The sequence below is a fragment of the Typha latifolia genome, chromosome 11 (genome assembly GCF_019914945.1).
Source record: "Typha latifolia isolate L0001 chromosome 11, TyphaL0001v2, whole genome shotgun sequence".
NCBI classification, from domain to species: Eukaryota; Viridiplantae; Streptophyta; class Magnoliopsida; order Poales; family Typhaceae; genus Typha; species Typha latifolia.
The window spans coordinates 5843142-5865156 of record NC_133096.1 but is presented as its reverse complement, the minus strand read 5'-3'; the positions used below and the strand labels follow the sequence as shown (position 1 = coordinate 5865156).

The 22015-nt window shown below is 40.0% G+C and overlaps 1 protein-coding gene across 4 annotated transcripts; it reads left to right on the top strand.

Annotated features, from left to right (window-relative positions):
• The first annotated feature begins 415 nt into the window (after positions 1-415).
• Positions 416-21785, top strand: LOC140797411 (MA3 DOMAIN-CONTAINING TRANSLATION REGULATORY FACTOR 1-like). 4 transcript variants are annotated; one of them, XM_073150817.1, is made up of 4 exons: positions 416-570; positions 17397-17523; positions 19278-19372; positions 19521-21785. In XM_073150817.1, exons 2-4 carry the CDS (start codon positions 17400-17402, stop codon positions 21294-21296), a joined length of 1995 nt encoding a protein of 664 aa, XP_073006918.1. In that variant the 5' UTR covers positions 416-570; positions 17397-17399; the 3' UTR covers positions 21297-21785. The 4 variants fall into 4 exon arrangements, with proteins under 4 accessions (XP_073006918.1, XP_073006917.1, XP_073006919.1 ...); XM_073150816.1 differs by lacking the exon at positions 416-570 and adding an exon at positions 16940-17314; XM_073150818.1 differs by lacking the exon at positions 416-570 and adding an exon at positions 18346-18416 and having other exon boundaries at positions 17404-17523.
• Positions 21786-22015: the final 230 nt, after the last annotated feature.

The window sequence follows — 22015 nt, the reverse complement described above, 5'->3', positions numbered from 1 at the left end:
AATTACTCCTTTCCAAGTCCTTTATGGGTATATTCCATCTCAGCTAACATTAACTATTGGGCCAGTTTCTTCTTTTTCTTTGATGGAAACTTTTTCTAAGGATAGAAATTAGATAGTTAGAACGAAGCACTATGTCGATCACCACAAAACCGAGAAGCATTATGAGGTGAGTGATTGGGTTTATTTGAAGCTCCAACCATACCAACAAGCTTCCCATCAGATTAGACAACCAAAAGCTAGCTGCGAAGTATTATGGGCCTTATCAGATCATGGAACTAATTGGGTGTAACACAAAAAAAAAAAAAAAAAAAAACTGTGCACACGCTAGGCACGTGTGCGACACCCCTTCGTCTTCCCAACTAGGCTGAGGTGGAACAGTGCAATGGCACCATTCTCACCGCAGCCTAGGAGAGAGAAGGGGTCCTCTCCTCTCTTCAAAACCCCTTCCTCTCTTCTCCTTTCCTTCTTCTTCTATCTCACATTCTTCTCTTTATTTCCTTGTCTTTGCCACTACCCTTGCTAACTATTCGAGCCTCGCCGAGCAAGGAAAACATTCCGCCCAATCTACTGGTTAGTCTTTATAGTCATGGTATTTTAATTTTATAAATTTTGCTAATTAGCTTTAAATAGATGAAATCCCATTTTCAGCTCAGTTGAAGAAATTCTCCGGCCGGTGACCTTCGACCATTGCCTCATCGATATGGTACCCTTTGATGGGTTACTGAGGCCCCGAGGAAGGTTGCGCTATGCGACCTTCCGCTGGCGGCTACCGAAACCAAATTTGGTCGCCCGAGGCATTTTCGACCGAGACCCTTGGCCTAACGCATATGTAACCGCTCAAGATATCATATTACCACCTTCCGTGGAAATAGTTGACTCGACACCTCTTTGTCAGGACTTTTCTAAGAGGCCTTTTGAGCCTCTTCCTTGGCGGGTTGCTGAAATGGAGGTGGCCGTGGCTGCTGGCTTTGAGGGCGGTGACAGCGTTGCCACACCCTCCAGCTGGCGACACTAAAGGGGCGACGAGCTTCACCAGTTCAACCTCGTCAATTCTGACTAACTGTACACCGTCAAGGGGGGAGGGGGAAGAGTCTTTCGGGAGACTCGATTCTATCCCTCCGTTTTTTTTCATCCTTATCTTCATGAGGAAGATGAAGATGGAGTGGACATGTGGCCCACTCCACCCACATTTTTTTGCCTTCTTGGATCACCACCATACCCAAACAATCGTTAGACAAAATAATTAGTAGAAAGAATGTATATTCATAAATATTACTTATTAGACAAATAATTTATCTATCAAAGATTAATTATTAGGAAAATAATATTTAATAACATAGATGTAAAACCTAGTTTAAACCTGATTATTTATTTTAGAAATTGAGGAATTAGATACTAATAAATTTGAAATAATATGATAACTCATAAATATAATAATATTTTCTTCCGCCACTAAATTAGCTAACAATTTGATAGGCTCTGATACCAAATGATAGTCTCTGATACTAAATTGTTAGCCTCTGGTACCAAATGATAAGTTGTGATACCAAATGATAAGCTCTAATACCAAATTGATAGGATCTGGAACTAAAAGATCGGCTACGAAATAATTCCTTAAGATCTGAATTTATTGTAAGAAGCAGTCCGCGCAACATGGGTGATGGTGGTGATGACGGGTGGAGTGGATATTAGGATTATGGATGGGTATGGAGATGAGGGCGGACTGTGGAAGTGATTAAGGGAAGTAGACGAAAGGAACAAAGTGATCGAGATCCCAAAGAAGAGGGGGGCTCGACAGTCGAGGGAGATTAGAAGTTAGGAGAAACCTTGCCAACGGTAGAGGTGGAAGGATGGTGAAGAGGGAGGAGGGAGACGTCTCGAGAGAAGCTAGGAGGCAAGAAATCAATAATCCAATTCCATAATGAAGTTGGCTGCTATCCACATATTTATAGAGACTAGCCAACAAGTCCTAAAATAATATGAAACCCTAACAAACCAACTAAACTAGTATTCCTTATCTTCTCTAATTACCTCTTAGATTAAGCTTTCGTTTTGTCACAGATAGATTCCGAATCGTGAGAAGTCATGAATATCAAAGTTGTAGATCTGGAGGTTGGCGACCTTAGCCAATTTGATATTATTTGGATATGTGTAAAATATTTTACGAATATTTTTTCGAAACTACGCAGAGCTGGATTTAGCTAATTAAATAAAATCCTAACCTACTAAGACTCTAACTAAACCAAATAACCAGATAAGATAATTAGACTCAATCCATTGAGCCTAATCTCCCTTTGATGTGATCCCGATTTGTATCAATCCACCACACTTCCCCCACCTTGCTCTCAAGGTGAAAAGTCGGAGAAACGCTCCAAGATATCAATCTCCAACTCCCAAGTCGCCTCATCGAATGGCTTGCTAAGCCACTCAACTAAAATCTCCATCTCTAATATGGTATCATGTCATCGTCGGCGCCTAGCAAGTACACAAACTAGCTCTATAATTTCTATCTCCTCTAATGACTCTAGTAGAACTGATCCAATGATTTCATGATCTCCAATGCACTCCCTCAGCAATGAAACATAGAAGAAAAGATGCACTCTCGACACCTCCGGCAGCTCCAAACGATATGCAACTGGACCAATACACTCCAACACCTGAATGCATCCGCGGTTTAGCAGCAAACCGCCTCGATTCTCCAACTCTGGATGACGCTCTAGATCATCCATCACTTCCTACAACAATCTCAAAATATCTGGATCAGATGTACATGCATACCTCAGCTCGTCAAGGAAGGGAAAGGTAGGAGATGAATAGGCTGCAAGCTCGGGGGTATTAGGTTGGCGCGATAGTGCATCCGTCGCTCTATTTTGTGTATCCTTCTTGTATTGAATTTCATAATCATACCCTAACAATTTTGTGACCCATCTTTGCTATGCCGGAGTGTGTATGCGCTGTCCCATAAAGTATGGAAGGCTCATTTGATCGGTTCGGATAATGAATCGCCTACCAATCAAATAAGGCATCCACTTTGTCACCGCATTCAGAATTGCCAACATCTCTCTCTCATAAGTTGATAATTGCTGAGATTTTTGAGATAAAGCCTTACTAAGATAGGCAATGGGACATCCTTCTTGCATTAGTACAGCTCCTATGCTAACACTTGACGCATCACATTCCACAATGAACCCTTTGGTGAAGTCCGGTAGAGCTAAAACGGGTGCCGTCATCATTGCTGTTTTCAATTTTTCAAAGGCTAAAATGGCTTCATCCGTCCATCTAAAAGAGTCATTCTTCAACAAAGAAGTGAGAGGAGCAGCGATCTTGCCATATTCAGCGGTGAATCGACGATAATAACCGGTCAGCCCAAAAAATCCTCTCAATCCGGTGGTAGTAGTAGGAATATGCCAAGCGGTCATACATTCAACCTTTTGAGGATCCGCTGCTACACCATCCGCTAAAATGATGTGGCCTAAATACTCCACTTGTGGTACTCTCCATAGGCACTTAGACTTCTTGATCTTTAATTAGTTTTGCTTCAACAAATTCAGCACATCCTCCAAATGCCGCTAATGCTCTAATTCAGTCCTGCTATACACTAAAATGTCATAAAAAAATATCAAGACATATCTTCGCAAGAGAGGCCGAAATATATCATCCATGAGGCCTTGAAAGGTAGTTGGAGCATTGGTGAGACCAAAAGGCCCGTCCGGAGTCTGAAATATAATTTTGTGCACATCCGCCGGGTGAACTCTAATTTGATGATACTCGGCCCTCAAGTCAAGCTTACTAAATATAGCCGCCCCTGCAAGCTCATCCAGCAACTCCTCGATAACCAGAATGGGATACCGGTCCTTGACAATAATAGCATTTAGTGCCCGATAGTCGACACAAAAATGCCATGTCCCATCCTTTTCTCGCACCAATAGCATGGGGATGAGTATGAGCTACGACTTAGTTGTATGAGGCATTTCTCCAACATCTCGGCTACCATCCTTGAGATAACTTCTTTTTGCACATATGGATACCGATATGGCCTCACGTTCGTTGATGCAGCCTCGGGTACAATCTTTATACGATGGTCCGCCGCTCTCCTTGGTGGTAAGTCCTACGGCTCCTCAAACAGTCCAGAAAAGTTATCTAATAAATTGGACAATTTAATTATAGTACCTAAACTCGTTTGAGGCTCATCTCTTGCTGGTCCTAACTGAAGAAGATAGGCCAAATCATATGCACCAAGCAGGCCCACCATAGGCTGCATCGTAGGAATCGGCGAAGTCCGAACACCATCAAGCCTCACATCTTTGTTTCCTTGTTTATATTTCATTCAAATTAATTTTATTCAATATTAATATAATTTAAAATTTATTTGGTTTTCGAGTGGATTGCACTCACTGAGCTATAGTTGTTGGCTCATGGATTCTTTTTTTTTGTATTTATTTATCTATCTCAGGTAATAGTCAGCAGGGCGACTAAGCGAGATGTACCCAGACTCCACCTCCACTTAGGATTCACCTATTTATTTTTTTTCTTTTTTGAATTTTATGCTTTAGATTGGAAGATTTATTTATTTCGTTAGAGACTCAAAAGCAATAACATTATTTTATCTTTATTGCAATTAGTTTTAAATTTTAATAAAACAGATATTTATTTTATTTATTTAATTGCCATCATACTCGTATAAAGTATTATTAAGACTTCGTGTATCTTAGGCATATTAAGATGCATGGCCGGTCATGATTCCTATTTCGAGTCGTGACAATGTTAATATCAGAGCCTAAAATTTTTTCATCCTAAATCACCCTTAGAGTTGTGTGGAGGTCCGGTGGCATAAGCTCAGGTTCGTTATGAAATTTTTATTATATTCAGTAAGATTATTCTTATCTTATTTATAAATCTTGAAGGGGCAATATATATACACACTGTCGTCGACGAGAAGCTTCGGCCCAGAGTTTATCTCCTGACAAGAATAGGGAGCAAGAGCTGGCTCCTGCTCAAGCGCCAGCTCTTGCACCAACTGCTATTCCTGGTTCGGGATCGAAAACTACTCCTACCCAAGCTCCTACTCCTATCCAGACTCCTACCCCTGCCCAGTTCCTGCTACTCATACAGTGGTATCAGTGCTTCAGACCCTTATTTAGGCTATTAGAGGGCAGTCATCGCAGACTCCGGCTACATCAGAGTCAAGGCCCCTTAGTCTAGATAGGGGTACAGTGTTTAAATTTTTTTTGAAGGCATCTCCACCTGCCTTTAGAGGGACTACTGATCCGATTGAAGCAGAGGCATGGCTGCTGCGAATCGAGAAGATATTGCGAGTATTGGATTGTTCAGAGGATCAAACGGTTGCCCTGACGACCTATATGTTTGAGGATCGGGCAGAGCATTGGTGGCAGATGATTGAGCGCCAGTACATTGGACGAGAGAAGGAGCTAACCTGGGGAAACTTTAAGAGGATTTTCTTCGAGAAGTACTATCCTCAGGCCCTAAAGAAAAAGAAACATGATGAGTTCTTTGAGCTGAGACAAGGAGGCATGTCTATGGTGGACTTTGAGGCGAGGTTCACCGAGCTGTTGCGATTTGTTCCACATATAGCAGCGAGCGAGGAAGAGAAAGTTAGCTTCTTTGAGGGTAAGTTGCAGCCAGCCATCAGAAATAAGATATCACTATTCTAGTGTCAGACACTTCCAGAAATGGTGTCTAAGTCACTCCTCACTGAGAGAAACATTGGGGAGCTTCGCCAAGAATGAGAATAATAGCATCCATAGAAGAAGCCGAGGAGGTACTAGGTACTAGGAGCAAATCAGAGGAGGTGGTCAGTCGTCTGGACAACCCATGAGGGTCGGGAGTGGACCAAACCCTTCTGGGGGAGGTCCCAAATAGAGTTAGCTTAAAAGTTGTGCGAGGTGTGGATGCTCTCATTCGTCTATTGTTGGGTGCAATGGAATACCACGAAGCTGCTACAACTGTGGAAGACCCGACTACTTGGCAAGAGACTGCAGAGCACCACGTGGGGGATGGCATCCAACTTCTCAGTATGATCAACAGCATCGACCGTCCCAATCTGGCACAGCGAACAATAGGCCTCCAGCAAGTAGCAGAAATCTAGGAGCGAGACCAGAGAATAAAGGAAGAATTTATACTTTGACGCATGAAGAGGCTGAGCACTCACTATCCATGGTGCAAGGTACATTATCTATTTTTCCCATACCAGCTAAGGTCCTTATAGACTCTGGAGCCTCACACTCTTTTGGTTCACCTGATTTTCTTTCCTTATTACCTATTGCACCTGAGATCATGAAATCATATTTAGTAGTGACTACATCCATAGGGAGGACCATACTTTTAAATCTTATTTGTAGATCTTGTTTAGTAGAGATAGACGATCAGAAACTTCCAATAGATCTTATTTGTTTAGACATGCATGATTTTGATGTTATACTGGGTATGGATTGGCTATCTGCACATCATGCTATAGTAGATTGTAGAATGAAAATGGTTAAATTTTATATCTTGGAGAAGCCAGAATTTTTTTTCTAGGGTGAGCGAAAGATTCCTACGACGAATATTATCTCAGCGCTTCAAGCAAATCGATTAATGAAGAAAGGATGCCCAGGCTTTTTGGCATCGGTAGTGGCCGTGGAGCGTGCAGAGCAGGAGATTCATAAACTTCAAGTGGTAAATGAATTTCCAGATATTTTTCCTGAAGATCTACCTGGTCTTCCACCTGATATAGAGATAGATTTCACCATAGATTTGCTCCCTAGCACTGAACCAATATCAAAGGCACCCTACAGGATGGCACCTACAGAACTTAGAGAGTTGAACTTCAAGAGTTGCTAAATTTGAGTTTTATTCGTCCGAGTGTATCACCTTGGGGAGCACCAGTTTTATTTGTAAAGAAGAAAGATGGATCGATGCGTCTTTGCATTGATTATCGAGAGTTAAATAAAGTCACTGTGAAGAACAAGTATCCACTATCCTGGATCGATGATCTTTTTGATCAACTGCAAGGCTCTCAGGTCTTCTCAAAAATTGATTTGAGGTTTGGTTATCACCAATTAAAGATCAAGAATGAAGATATTGCAAAGATAGCATTTAGGACTCGCTATGGCCATTATGAGTTCTTAGTGATGTCTTTCGGCCTTACAAATGCACCTGCAGTTTTTATGGACTTAATGAACTGGGTCTTCAAAACCTTCTTGGACCAGTTTGTTGTGATATTCATTGACGATATATTGATCTATCCCAAGAGCAGGGAAAAGCATGAGGAACATCTAAGGATAATACTTCAAACTCTTCGTGAGGAAAAGCTTTATACAAAGTTTAAGAAGTGTGAGTTTTGGTTGGATGAGGTGGCTTTCTTAGGACATATAATCAGCAAGGATGGAGTCAAGGTGGATTAAAAGAAGATCGAGGCTGTTAGCAAATGGTCGAGGCCTACTTTAGTATTTGAAGTACGTAGTTTCCTTGGATTGGCAAGCTACTATAGAAGGTTTGTGGAGGGATTTTCACGGATTGCCTTGCCACTTACTCACCTCACTAAAAAAAAGGGGTGAGATTTGAGTGGTCAGATGATTATGAAAATAACTTCCAAGAGCTCAAGCAGAGATTGATTTCAGCTCCTATTCTTTCACTTCCGACAGAGGGCGGCAACTTTGTAATTTACAGTGATGCATCCTGATAGGGTCTTGGTTGTGTTTTGATGCAGCATGGAAAGATGATAGCTTATGCATCTAGACAACTTAAGATTCATGAGAAGAAATATCCTACTCATGACCTTGAGTTGGCTGCAGTGGTTTTTGCACTAAAGATTTGGTGTCACTACCTTTATGGAGAATCTCGTGAAATTTTCACTAATCACAAGAGCCTCAAGTATATCTTCACTCAAAAAGAGCTTAATTTGAGACAGCGCAAGTGGCTAGAATTAATCAAGGATTATGATGTTAGTATCAATTACCATCCTAGGAAGACAAATGTGATAGCCGATGATTTGAGCAGGAAATCATCAGAGGGGCACTTATCAGTACTTACTTGTCAGTAGTGTATTATTGAAGAATTCAGACGCTTGAAGATTGAAGTAACATCAAATCCAGAGAGAGTAGCTATTTGCAGCCGGCTAGTGGTCCAACCTACACTTTTAGATCACATCCAGGCTGCTCAATTAGAGGATGCCAACCTCAAGAAGATCTTAGAAGGATTAGAAAAAGGAGAAGCTCCTAGATATTCGAGATAAGAGGAAGGACTAGTCAAGTACCGGAATCGAGTCTGCATCCCAGCCAGTGAAGAGTTAAAGAATGAAATTATGTTAGAGGCTCACAGTTTAGGATTCAGTATCCACCCAGGTAGCTCAAACATGTATAGAGATTTACGAGAAAACTTCTGGTGGAATGGCATGAAGAAGGACATAGCTAACTTTGTGGCTAGATATCTCACTTCTCAGCAAATCAAAGTTGAGCACCAAAAATCTACAGGGATGTTACAGCCTTTGCCTTTATCGGAATGGAAGTGGGAGGATGTGACTATGGACTTTGTCATGGACACGCTAACTAAGTCTGCTAACTTTTTGGCCATTCGTATGACTTACTCCCTAGATCGACTTGCACAACTTTATATTAGGGAGATTATTCGACTCCATGGCACACCTTTGTTTATCGTGTCTGATCGAGATCCTCGTTTTGTTTCTAAATTCTGGCGGAGTCTTCATTTAGTTATGGGGACATGATTGAGATTCAGTTCAGCTATCACCCGCAAACTGATGGACAATCCGAGAGGACTATTCAAACCCTTGAGGATATGTTGTGAGCATGTTCTTTGGAATGGAAAGGAAATTGGGATGATCATCTTCCACTCATGGAGTTCTCATACAATAATAGCTATCATTTGAGTTTAGGGTTAGCACCTTACGATGCGTTGTATGGTAGAAAATGCAGATCTCCACTTTGTTGGTTTGAGGTTGGTGAAAGACAGTTATTGGGACCAAATATAGTACAAGATACTACACAAAAAATCATCAAAATCAAGGAAAAGCTTCTTGCAGCTCAAAGCTATCAAAAGAGCTATGCTGATAACCAGAGAAGAAACCTTGAGTTTCAAGTGGGCGACATGGTTTTCCTAAAGGTGTCACCTTGGAAAGGATTGATCAGGTTTGGCAAGAAAGGCAAGTTGAGTCCTCGCTTTATTGGACCTTTTGAGGTGTTAGAGCGCATTGGAGAGGTAGCATACCAAATAGCATTGCCACCTAGGTTATCTAAAGTACATAAGGTCTTCCATGTATCTATGTTGAGAAAGTATGTGCCTAGTGCAGACCATGTGATCAATTTCAAGCCTTTGGAAATCTGAGAAAATCTATCTTATGAAGAGCAACCTATGGAAATTCTAGAGACTCAGCAAAGAACTCTTCGCAATAGGGTAATTTCCTTCGTGAAGATTTTATGGCAAAACCACAAGCCGAAAAAAGCAACTTGGGAGCGTGAAGATGAGATGAGGGAAAAGCATCTGGAGCCATTTCCTCAATCTTCATAGCGATTATTACGGTATTACTTTATCCTTTCATTACGCTAATTTTAATTTCGAGGATGAATTTTTTTTTGTTGAGAATAGTTGTAAGAACCAAAAAAAAATTATTAGGGGTTGAGAGAGGAGGGTGCACATGCTCTGCACGTGCAGCCCCTCCCTTCTCCCTCTCCGGCACGCGACGAAGCCAGCGGAAGATCTCGCCGAATCCAATTCAGATTCGGGATCTTTAATCTATAAATTAAAAACCCTAATCCTCTCTCTCTCTCTCTGCTTAACCACCTCAGTCTCTTCTCTCTCTTCTTTCTCCCCTCTTTCACCTTCTTCTTCCTCACCGACGGAGTCACGCCGTGGAATTGGCCTGTCGGAGCACCGCTGGAGCCAATGGAGACCACCACGTGACTCCTTGGTAAGCCCTCTCCCACCCCTCAAAATTAATTTCAGTTTATTAAGGTAAAACGAAAATACCTAAATTTGGGGGTTCTTCGGCTTTGCCGGCAAATTAGGTCGATTGGCGGCTTCGGGTCGCTGCCGCTCCATCTAGAAGCATCTTGTCGTTGGCCTCGTGCCGTGGGCATTCACCATTGGAGCCCTCGTGGCTCCGGTCGCCGTCAGCCATGGGATCGATCGCCGTTCGCGAGTTCTCTTCCACCTCACGAGGACAGCGGCACCGTGTGGGTGTTGGGGAGCTAAGGGTGCGGCCGGCGAACCGTTGCCGCGGTGGTCGCCGGTGTCTTCCTCTCTCTTTTCCTCTCTCTCTTTTCCTTTCTCTCTTTTCCTTTCTCTTTTCTCTCTCTCTCTCTCTCTCTCTGGCTTGGAGAAGACAAACTCTCTGGCCTTCTCCCATCAAGTGATTGGATTCGGGTTGGGTTGGATCCAAATCCAAGGAACCCAACCCGGTTTCATTAGTTAATTGGATTGGGCCTTAGGCCCAATCCATTTAAGTTGTTGGATTCGGGTCGGGTTGGATCTGAATCCAAGGAACCCGACCCGGTTCCAGTAGTTAATTGGATTGGGCCTTGGGCCCAATCCATTTAAGTGTGGGTTGATTGGGCTGCGGGCCAATTGTAGCTCAACCCAACTGATTTGGGCTTATTTTGGCCCAAATTATTAATTTTTTTTGAGTTAAATTGTAGGAATTTTTTATATATTTTTTTAATTAAAAGTATTATTATTATTTATTATTAAAGGTGGTGTTTTTAGCACGTGAGCTAAGGATTTGAGATTCAGCTGTCTTGCCTAGACTTAGGTGAGTGGGTTCACTCACATATTTATTTTATTATATTTCATACCTTTGTCGGACCATGTAAATTTTCTATGTGCGAAATTATTATTTTCATCCATACGTGCAAATTTAATTATTATATTTTTCTATGTGCATTTAATCATTATACTCAGTGCATCACTATACTTTGTGCAAATATTGAAATTTGTGAGAAGAAAAATGAGACTAGCATTGGTACGACTTTGAGAACAGTCCCGGTATAAATCGCTTGCGATTTTTCGTGGTGAGCCAAGTCTATCTAGAAGTCTAGAGGAAAGTCCTAAGTCAGATCACTCCGGTGACTTTCTTAGGTGACTCTGACGAGGTTAGGGAATAGTCTTATGATAAATGAGAAATTCCTAGGTGACTCTAACTTCTCTCAACAGTTAGTGGAAAAGACAATGTGTTGATAGTGATACCATCTAATGACCCTAACCGGATCAGCTATGAAGAAAAGTTTCGAGCGTCATCTCGAGGTGACTTCTAGGTGATGTGGATCCATAGGGTTTAGACACATTGAGATATTTGACAATATAAATATTGAAAAGATGTTAATATGTTGAAACTGTGCAAGGTTACAAGTTATGATTCTCTCTATTATTATCATTATTATTATTTAAAGAGCATGTCTATTGCATATTGTTATGGATATTATTGCTTTTAGTTTAATTTTATTCAGCATTATTTGGTTTTCGAGTGGATTCCACTCATGTGACTCTAACTTCTCTCAACGGTTAGTGGAAAATACAGAATGTGTTGATCATATAGTTATACCATCTAATGACCCTAACCGAATCAACTATGAAGAAAAGTCTCGAGCGTCATCTCGAGGTGACTTCTAGGTTATGTGGATCCACATGGTTTAGACCAATTGAGACATATGACAATATAAATATTGAAAAGATGTTAATATGTTAAAACCGTGCAAGGTTACAAGTTGTGATTCTCTCTATTATTATCATTATTATTATTTAAAGAGCATGCTTACTGTTATTGTTATGGATATTATTGTTTTTAGTTTAAATTTATTCAGTATTAATATAATTTAAAATTTATTTGGTTTTCGAGTGGATTGCACTCACTGAGCTATAGTTGTTGGCTCATGGATTCTTTTTTTTGTATTTATTTATCTATTTCAGTCAATAGTCAGCCGGGCGACTGAGTGAGATGTACCTATAATCTACCTCCACTTAGGATTCACCTATTTACTTTTCTGCTCTTTTGAATTTTATGCTTTAAATTAGAAGATTTATTTATTTCGTTAGAGACTCAAAAATAATAACATTATTTTATCTTTATTGCAATTAGTTTTAAATTTTAATAAAGAAGATATTCATTTTATTTATTTAATTATCATCGTACTCGTAGAAAGTATTATTAAGGCTTCGTGTATCTCAAGCATATTGAGATGCATGGCCAGTCATGATTTCTATTTCGGGTCGTGACAGATATTTCAGCTTAGGTATCTTCCTCAACGCCCTCCAAAACGGCCTCCTCATGGACCTTCTTTGGATACTCCTCATCATCAACAACCTCATCATCCTCCTTAAGACCATCGATAAGCATGACACTCATGATCGGTTTAGTACACCGATGACTGGGGGTGAAACGTTCATCATATCAAAAGAAAATACCATTTGCTCTTCGCTCCTCCACCTGGGCAGGTGTGAGAGTTCGAACAGGGGGTCCTGTGCCTCCTCTAACATCTGAAGAAGGTCTCAAAAATAGTCGAGGTCTAGTAGTCACAGCCACTGTTGTTGAAACCGCAGAAATTCTAGCCGGCGTTCTAGGTGCAAACCACCCATCTCAGTTGCCCCAATTGGTTTTCGCTACCATCTTTAGAGCCCTATGCTTTTGTTCCATCCTCACGGCCTTCTTAAAGGCCTCCTCAAGAGTAGTAGGACATAGGGCACGAACATCCGCTTGTATCTCCTCTCGCAGCCCTAAAATAAATGTACTCATCAATGTACGTTCGGGCCACGATGGCTTACAATGACTACTAACTCTTTCAAACTCAGCTTGGTACTCCAATACGGTAGTTCCTTTGAACTATCTTGCTTAATATGGCAGAAAAATCTTCATATGTCACTGTCCTAAATCTGTGTGTAATCTTCCTACAAAAATTAGCTCATCCGATAAATCCACCACCACGAATAATCGATCTATACCAATGCAATGTCGTTCCTTGGAGGTGGAAGCTTGCCATCTGGACTTTTGCATCTTCCGCTGTACCTTGATAATCAAAATATTGTTCAACTTAAAACACTCAATTCGTTGGATCACCACCTTGGAATTTTGGAAAGTCCAAGCGTGCGATTCTCCCCCGAATAGTGTTGTCAAGTTCGCGAGAGATCCTTGGTTCAGGTTTAAACCTTTGTACATGTTGATCACCTTCTCTAAATCCTCGAGCATGTCCATTACCAACTCCATGGGGATCAACCTTATCCTCATAGTGCCAATCCTCCTCATCGACGAAGCGCACCGGTGCCGCACGCCTCTCGAGTTCCACCACCGCCGATCTTGGGTTTTGTAATGGAGGTGGAGGATGATGTGTAGGCATAGGTAAGAGGGGATCATTGACACTCATATGACACACCTGAACTTGTGGGATATCGATTCGATGAGGTCCCACCGCTGGTCCTTCTTGAAACTCCGTTCGTCGTCGAGGAAATGACGAACCCAATCGATTCACGACATATTCCTTGAATTCATTGTGATCCTTTTGTATGTTGTCAACTCTATGCAACAATGTTTGGAACATGCCTTTTAGTTTATTCATATTCGAACCCATTGACGTTGGTTGATTTTAGTCCTGCCGTGGTCGCTCCAAAGGAATCGGCCTCTCGGTTAGGATCATCGTGCATTGAGTCCTCCGTTGTCGGTGTGCTCTCTATAGGTCTCCTTGTTGATGTTATCTTCCTTGTTTCAACCATTAATAGAGGTATGAGGTTCGTCTGCTCTAATACCAATTGATAGGCTCTGATACCAAATGATAGGCTATGATACCAAATTATTAGACTCTAATACTAAATGATAAGCTCTGATATTAAATGATAAGCTCTGATACCAAATGATAAGCTCTGATACCAAATTGATAGGATCTGGAACCAAAAGATCAGTTACGGAACAATTCTTTAAAATCTGAATTTATTGTAGGAGGCAGTCCGCACAACTGTGGGAAAATACTAGTCAGATATTCTTTGGTAGTAAGAAAATTACGAAACTAATTGGATTGGATCTGTAACTTCCTAATTTACAACTTTCATATTTACATCCTTCATAGATTAGAACTGTAGAAGGGACGAAAATACGGAATAATATGGGTGATGGTTGTGATGACGGGTGGAGTGGATGTTAGGGTTATGGATGGATATGGAGATGAGGATGGATTGTGAAAGTGATTAAGGGAAGTAGACGAAGGGAACGAAGTGGTCGAGATCCCAAAAAAGAGGGGGCTCGACAGTCGAGGGAGAAAGAATGGTGAAGAGGGAGGAGGGAGACGTCTAGAGAGAAGATATGAGGCAAGAAATCAATAATTCAATAGCATAATAAAGCTGGCTGCCATCCACATATTTATAGAGGCTAGCCAACAAGTCCTAAAACAATATGAAACCCTAACAAACCAACTAAACCAATATTCTTTATCTTCTCCAATTACCTCTCGGATTAAGCTTTCGTTTTATCATAGATAGATTCCAAATCGTGAGAAGTCATGAATATCAAAGTTGTAGATCTGGTTGGCGACCTTATCCAATTGGTTTGATATTATTTGGATATGTGTAGAATATTTTATGAATATAGGCAGAGTTGGATTTAGTTAATTAAATAAAATCCTAACCTACTAAGACTCTAACTAAATCAAATAACCAGATAAGATAATTAGGCTCAATCCATTGAGCCTAATCTCCCTTTGATGTGATCCGATTTGTATCATAATTATTTTAATTAATTAAATTCAGATATTATAATTTTGAATGACCAATGAAATAATTTATATAATGGTTAAAGAAGAATCACAAATGATTTAAGATTTGTCTAAATATATATATATAAGTCTATAAGTTAAAGAGGATAATTTTATTTGGAACTACCAAATAAGTTATGACAACTTATAGCCAAAATATATTATTTAAGGAAGGTAGATAAATAGCTTATGTTTTAGTGTTACTACTTGGTAGATCTATTACCATCTAGAGAGGATTTTGAGACACAGGAGGGGATCGATGTTTGAGGAGTGCTCTTTACAATTCAGTTATAATATCCAATCAAGTGAATCTTTTATAGTTTATGGATGATGTGAATCTTAGCTTGTTATTAATGAGTGTTATGTTAATTCTGTTATAATTGTCATTCGTAGTACTTTTTTCACTCTTATTATTTTTAAAGTATGTTATCATTATATTCTACCAATATGATTCATTCATCTTAGAGACATGCAATAATGATTAGATTAATGATGACATGTGATAATAATTAGATTAATGATGACATGTGATAATTATTAGATTAGATTAATGATGACATGATGACATGAACTATTGTATGTGAGGTTGGGATATTAGTTCTAGCAGCACCCGATGACGTAGGATTAAGGCATCTTTTGAGCTACATGCACCTTATTTCACTACGTGCGATGATTTGAGCTGCGTGCTCCTTATTCCACTACATGCGATGATATAAATATACGGTTATGGACTTACGACTGAGGTCCTTAGTCTGATGGCCACATACTACTGGTTTTGTGTAGTGTTGCCATGCATGTACGAGCGATGTTATCACTAGATATCTAATTCCCACCTCGTTGCTTGTATGTTTTGTGGATGGATATGGAATTGCTCTACGTGAGCCTAATATTTTAGGCTCGTTTATGTTTACTTGTTTAGATGAATGGTCGCTCTTGCGTGAGCTTAATATTTTAGGTTGTATGGACATGTATTTCTGGAGGCTTGTTGTGGCCTGTGTTTTGCGTTGGTTATTGAACTTATATTTTAATAAAGCTAATTATGGTTTTAATACCTTGTGAAAATGTTGACCATTGGGTCATGCGAGCACCACGTGGATACTCCCCACTTGAGGAGCATGTGTATCTAGTGGTGGGTGTTTCACTGGGCTTGTTACTTATCGCCTTCGTTTACTACCAGAGTCCAAGATCCACCCCATCTTCCATTTATCCTAACTTAAATGCTACTTGGGACCACTAACCATTGCAAGCTCATCTGTACCGTTGGTTGATGCTGATGGAGAGTCCTTACTTCACCCTGAAAAATTCCTTGCTCGTAAGATAATCAAGCTAGGAAATCATGTGATATCTCAAATCTTACTGCAATGTCGTAACTTCGGACCAGAGGAGGCAACATGGGAAGATTATCATGGCTTGGTTGCTCAATTTCCTTTAGTAGATCCTTGAGGGCAAGAATCTCGACGACAGGCTATTGTCATGACTACTGTCAAACCAGTGGAGAAGAAAGAAATGTGGAATTCATCTCTTTTCAGTGGAAGAGAGACTGGATTTTTACATCCAGATCCTGTATCATTTAGCTCAGTCATAGCTAGGTCCTTAATTCAGCACATGTTCATCACGTGCTGACAGTTAGAGGGAGAGTGGAGTCCGACCGTGGGTAGTTAGGAGTCTTAAGTCAGCACGAGTTTATCACGTATTGTCGGTTGAGTCCAAATAATACAGTTTCTATTAGTTAGAGAGTAAATTGAGGATCGAGAGTAATAAATACTGTAATCACTAACTTGGGGAACAAGCTTTCTAATGAATGAAGAGTAGAGAGTCCTATCCTTAACTAGAGATGGTAAGTCCAGATTGTGAGTGTATTGGGTAATTTCTGCCAATGGGAGTGTGAAATTACAGGTTCAATCGCGTAAATAATAATAAAAGTAGAAGGCGTGATGTTTTTGATAGATTTAAATGCACGAGAAGACAGCGGGGTGTTAGTCTAGTAAGGAAAAAAGGAAATAAATAAACAATTAATATCTTAGGTCACGAAAATAAAGAAATATCTTCCGACAAACGCTCTACAAATATCTAATAAAGTGATATTATCTTTGGACAACGAGAGGGATGATAACGAAGTGTTTGTTACGCATAACTCCATGTATATATATATATATATATATATATATATATATATATATGTTTACCATTTTATAGGAGGGGGAGGGGGAGGAGGTGGATGTGTTAGAAATCGCGAACTAAACTTCCATTTCTGCCGCCATACGTAGCATTCAAGCCCAACTGGACAACCGCGGTGAATTCCCCCCAACCCAAGAAACCTCAGCGGCGGCGGCTAATCGACCGCCACGTGTGGAGATACGACACGCACGTCCACGCCCCTCGTGACGTGTACCCGAACCGATTCCCCTCCTCCTCCAACTCCATATAATCCAGTTTTAAATGCCCACCTCGTTCGAGGACATAGCAAAGATCGAAAGGGCGGCTCTAGAGAGAGAGAAGCGATAAGAAGTCTAGGGAGATCTCTGTCGGTTTCCCCCCCCTTTTCCACCTTCCTCCGGCTTCGATTCGTCGAGGTAAATAACACGAGATGTACGAAATACGGGGTTACTTTTTGGCTTTTACTGTAGGAATTGGCGTCTGATCGGATTGATGCAGGCAATGGTGTCTCCGGAGGAAGATATTCCGCTTTCGGATCTCCAGCTGCGGGTTGCTACCGGAGGAAGGGCGCCGACGGGTGGGATCGCAGTGAGGCGCATGCCCGGATCGGTGCGAGTGAGCAAGGGTGAGGTTAATTAATTTCTTTTTTTCTTTTTAGATTTGTTGTAATTTACTTGCTTTCGTTGTTTGTCATGAAATTTTCACCGTTCTGAATTGGTATTTTTGAGGGCTGGGAGATAAAGAGATATAATTTGGTAGGCTGGAAGAGCGAGGTTCATGAAAAGGTTTTATGGATCTGATTAGAGTATGCAGAGACCCTAGAGACTAGAGTAGCCAATTTGGTCTACTAATATTTGTAGTTGAGGAAAGTTGAAACTTTTTAATTTCAGAGTATGGTTTAAGTAATTTTTGTGCAACTTCAGAGGTTTGTACTATCTAGGTTTTAACTTATATGGTTTTGCTTGAAAAATTAAGTAGTTTAGGAAAGATAGTAATTTCTATGTTGCAAAGTATTCTTGAAGTAATTTTTGTCTATTTGCAGAGTAAAAGCTGTAATATATAGTGGATCTATAGATAGTTGAGGGGTTCTCTTTCGATACAGAATTATTAAAGTAGATCCAGGGTCGTAAGAAAAATGATAATAGTTCTATTAGGTATCAAAGTACTTTATTGTCTAGTTCTTTTAAAACTATTCTTACGATTCACCACGGAATCAGTAACTTGAGAAGATCTTAGATCTACGAGTTCCTTTCTAATGACTAATCATTTGTGGTGGATTTCTCATTTTATTTTCAATAACAGTTTCCCCTTATTCATCACATCGATTGTCATGTTTTTTGGTAAACTATTGTACTAGTTAATTTAGTAGGAATTAGACAATTAGTGCTTGTAGCCTATAGATCTTCTGGTAGCTTATGTACTTAATCTTGTATAGTTGGTTGTACAGGTTATATTTTGTGATGCTATACAGCCAAGTTAGTTTTATGAGATTGGCAAATGAATGGCTAACAATGTCTGGTAGGTGACTATTCATTTCTAGTTTTTTAAACAAAATGCTCTTTCAGTGGCCATCATTGCAACATAAGCATAGATTTTAATTGCTAATGAATCTTCTATAGACATACATGTGAATAAGCTGATCTCATCTAAATTCTATCTGCGTTGTATTTTCTAGAGAAAATTGTGGAGTACCAATGGCGTATCATTGTCTAACTTTAATTTTCAATTTTTCATTCAGTGTCATCATGATCTCCTGAGCTTCTTTCTTTCTTTTCAATATTCATGAGATATTCAACTGGACAGCTGTTGTTGAGCACTGGTGAAACAGAGAAAATACTCCTGGATAAAGTTGAAGCGGACCAACAAAATCTAGATTGATGCAGAAGTTTTATTTTTCTTCAAGTCACTATTTGAGTGTATTCTGTGCAAATGTCAAATATAATTGCAACAATTTACTTAAACTGTTACTTGATTATTGCAAACAAAAAGTTAGAGTTGGTCAGTATGATGACATACTGACAATAATTATAATTAGGTCTACAAAATAAGCAATAATTTAGTGGGCGAACTTTCAAACTTTGAGCTAGATCCAAGAATAAGAATGAAAAAATTGTGGTTGTCCTCTATTTTCTTTCTCTATTAATGTATGTGTGCCCATCTAAATATGATTTGTGTGTGAACTCTTGACATGATTTACTCAACATGTATCAATAACTCATTGTGTCAGGCTGTAGTAATTTTTTAAGTATACTGAAATTTTTCCTCATTGTACAAAGTTATGTTAATAGATAGTGTTGGTGGAAAAGCTACAGTAGATCTTCTAGATAATTTTTCAAGTATACTGAACTTTTTCCTCCTTGTACAAAATTATGCTGATAGATAGTGCTGGTGGGAAAATCACAGTGGGTGATCTTCTTGGTAATGGTTCCTGTCCAAGCTATGACAAGAATGACTCAGATCACTGGAACAATGAGGTATGGCATAATATCTTTGTTGTACATATGCAAATGAGGCATTATACGAGCTTAAGCAACAATCTAATGCCAACCCTGAAGTGGATGAAGTATTCAGTTTGTCCTTTTGTCTGGTAAACATTTTTATGTCATTATCCCCTGTTTGCAGATTCCTCATGTTTTGGGTGTTCTAGCTTCTTGTTCGTTGGATGACTACAGAAAAGATATAACTAAAATCGTTGAGGAGTACTTCAACACAGGAGATGTGGCATTGGCGGTCTCTGATCTTAGGGATCTGGGATCTGAGCAGTACCATCACTACTTTGTCAAGAAACTCATCTCCATGGCCATGGATCGTCATGACAAAGAGAAAGAAATGGCATCAGTTCTTCTATCTTCCCTGTATGCAGATTTACTAAGCTCATCTAAGATTAACGAAGGGTTTATGATGCTTCTTGAGTCTGCAGATGATTTGGCAGTAGATATACTAGATGCGGTTGATGTCCTGGCTCTCTTCATTGCTCGTGCAGTTGTTGATGAGATCCTGCCTCCTATTTTTGTCACTAGAACTAGAGAGTTGCTTCCGGAGTCCTCAAAAGGATATCAAGTTTTGAAAACTGTTGAAAAGAGTTATCTATCAGCTCCTCACCATGCTGAGGTAGTTGAACGACGATGGGGTGGTAGTACACATGTGACAGTTGATGAGGTGAAAATGAAGATTTCTGATTTACTGAGAGAATATATTGATAGTGGAGACATTGCAGAGGCCTGCAGATGTATAAGGGAGCTGGGTCTTCCGTTCTTCCACCATGAGGTTGTGAAACGGGCTTTGATCCTCATCATGGAGATCCCGGCATCGGAACCATATATCCTAAATCTCTTGAAAGTAGCAGCAGAAGAATGTTTAATTAGTTCTAATCAAATGATGAAGGGTTTTTCTCGACTTGCTGATAGTCTTGATGACCTAACTCTTGATGTTCCTTCTGCCAAGGGACTTTTTGACGTGATAGTGACAAGAGCAACTTCTGAAGGATGGCTCGACCCTTTATCCAGGAACTCTGCAGTTGCAGTTGAAGAATATAAGAATGAGCATGTTGATAAGATACGCCATTTTAAGGAGGAATCTGTGAACATAATCCATGAGTACTTTCTATCAGATGACATACCTGAACTCATCAGAAGCCTTGAAGAGCTTGCTGCTCCAGAGTACAACCCTGTTTTCCTCAAGAAATTGATAACTCTTGCCATGGACAGGAAGAATAGGGAAAAGGAGATGGCTTCTGTTCTTTTGTCTGCACTTAGTATGGAGTTATTTTCTAGTGATGACATCATGAGTGGATTTGTAATGCTTTTGGATTCGGCAGATGACACCTCTTTGGATATCTTGGATGCCTCAAATGAACTTGCTCTTTTTCTAGCTAGGGCAGTGACTGATGATGTCTTGGTTCCACTGAATTTAGATGATATCAACGAAAAGCTCCGACCCAATTCAAGTGGTATTGAAACTGTTCGCATGGCTCGTGTGCTTGTTTCTGCTCGACATTCAGGTGAGAGAATTCTGAGGTGCTGGGGTGGTGGCACTGGCTGGGCAGTAGAGGATGCAAAGGACAAGATTACAAAGCTTCTAGAAGAGTTTGCTATTGGAGGTGATTTAGCTGAAGCCTGCCAGTGCATTCGTGACCTGGGAATGCCCTTCTTCAACCATGAAGTAGTAAAGAAAGCTTTGGTTATGGCAATGGAAAAGCAGAATGATGGTATATTGGCCTTACTGCAGGAATGCTTTGGTGAAGGGTTAATAACCATCACTCAGATGGCAAAAGGTTTCTCTCGAGTTAGGGATGGGCTCGATGATTTGACTCTTGATATTCCCAACGCAGAGGAGAAGTTTGGAGGGTATGTTGACCATGCAAGGAAGCATGGTTGGTTATTGCCATCTTTTATATAGTTGCTACACCTCTCACTGCAGGCATCTAGAGGAAAGAATCAGCCAATGCATTTCATGATGTACAATACCGACCTTTACGCACAATCTTTTGTGTCATAGTTGTGGGCTGGAAGGTATATTAATTTTTACTTTTTAGTTTCTTTTCTGGGAAATTTGGGGCCTGAAGATTGCCAGCATCCAAGTCTCAGCAGTATTGTGCGCGTATTTCGTAGGTGAGGTCATTATGTAAATGGCTGTTCTAGTATACTACTGGCATCATCTTGGGGAAGAAACCTTCAACAGTCTTTACCCTGAGGACCCATGAATCTTGTAGTTGCTATATTGCTTATTGTTAAGTTATAGATTCGTTCTTTTTTTACCATCAACCTGCGAATCTTGTAGCTGCTCTATTGTTCGTTAAGAATTTACATATTCAGGGCTACGGCCTTTTTGTCAAGAAAGAATTTATATATTTATAATTATAGCACTTTTCCATCTTTTCCTTTTTAATCTAATATTGGTGAAGTGAAATTGTTTCAGCATGAAGATACATAGTTCCAATTTCAAGAATTTCATTGTCATTATCTTGCCGTTTAATTTGGCATAAATAGCTGCAGATCATGAAGGCTGAGTGGATATAGAAGCAAGATATGGTGCTGCACTCTGTACATGAAACCTTTGGGATCAGGAATACTTCAGGTTTAATTGCTTAAAGTTTCTTATTTTGGTTGACCGAGTTT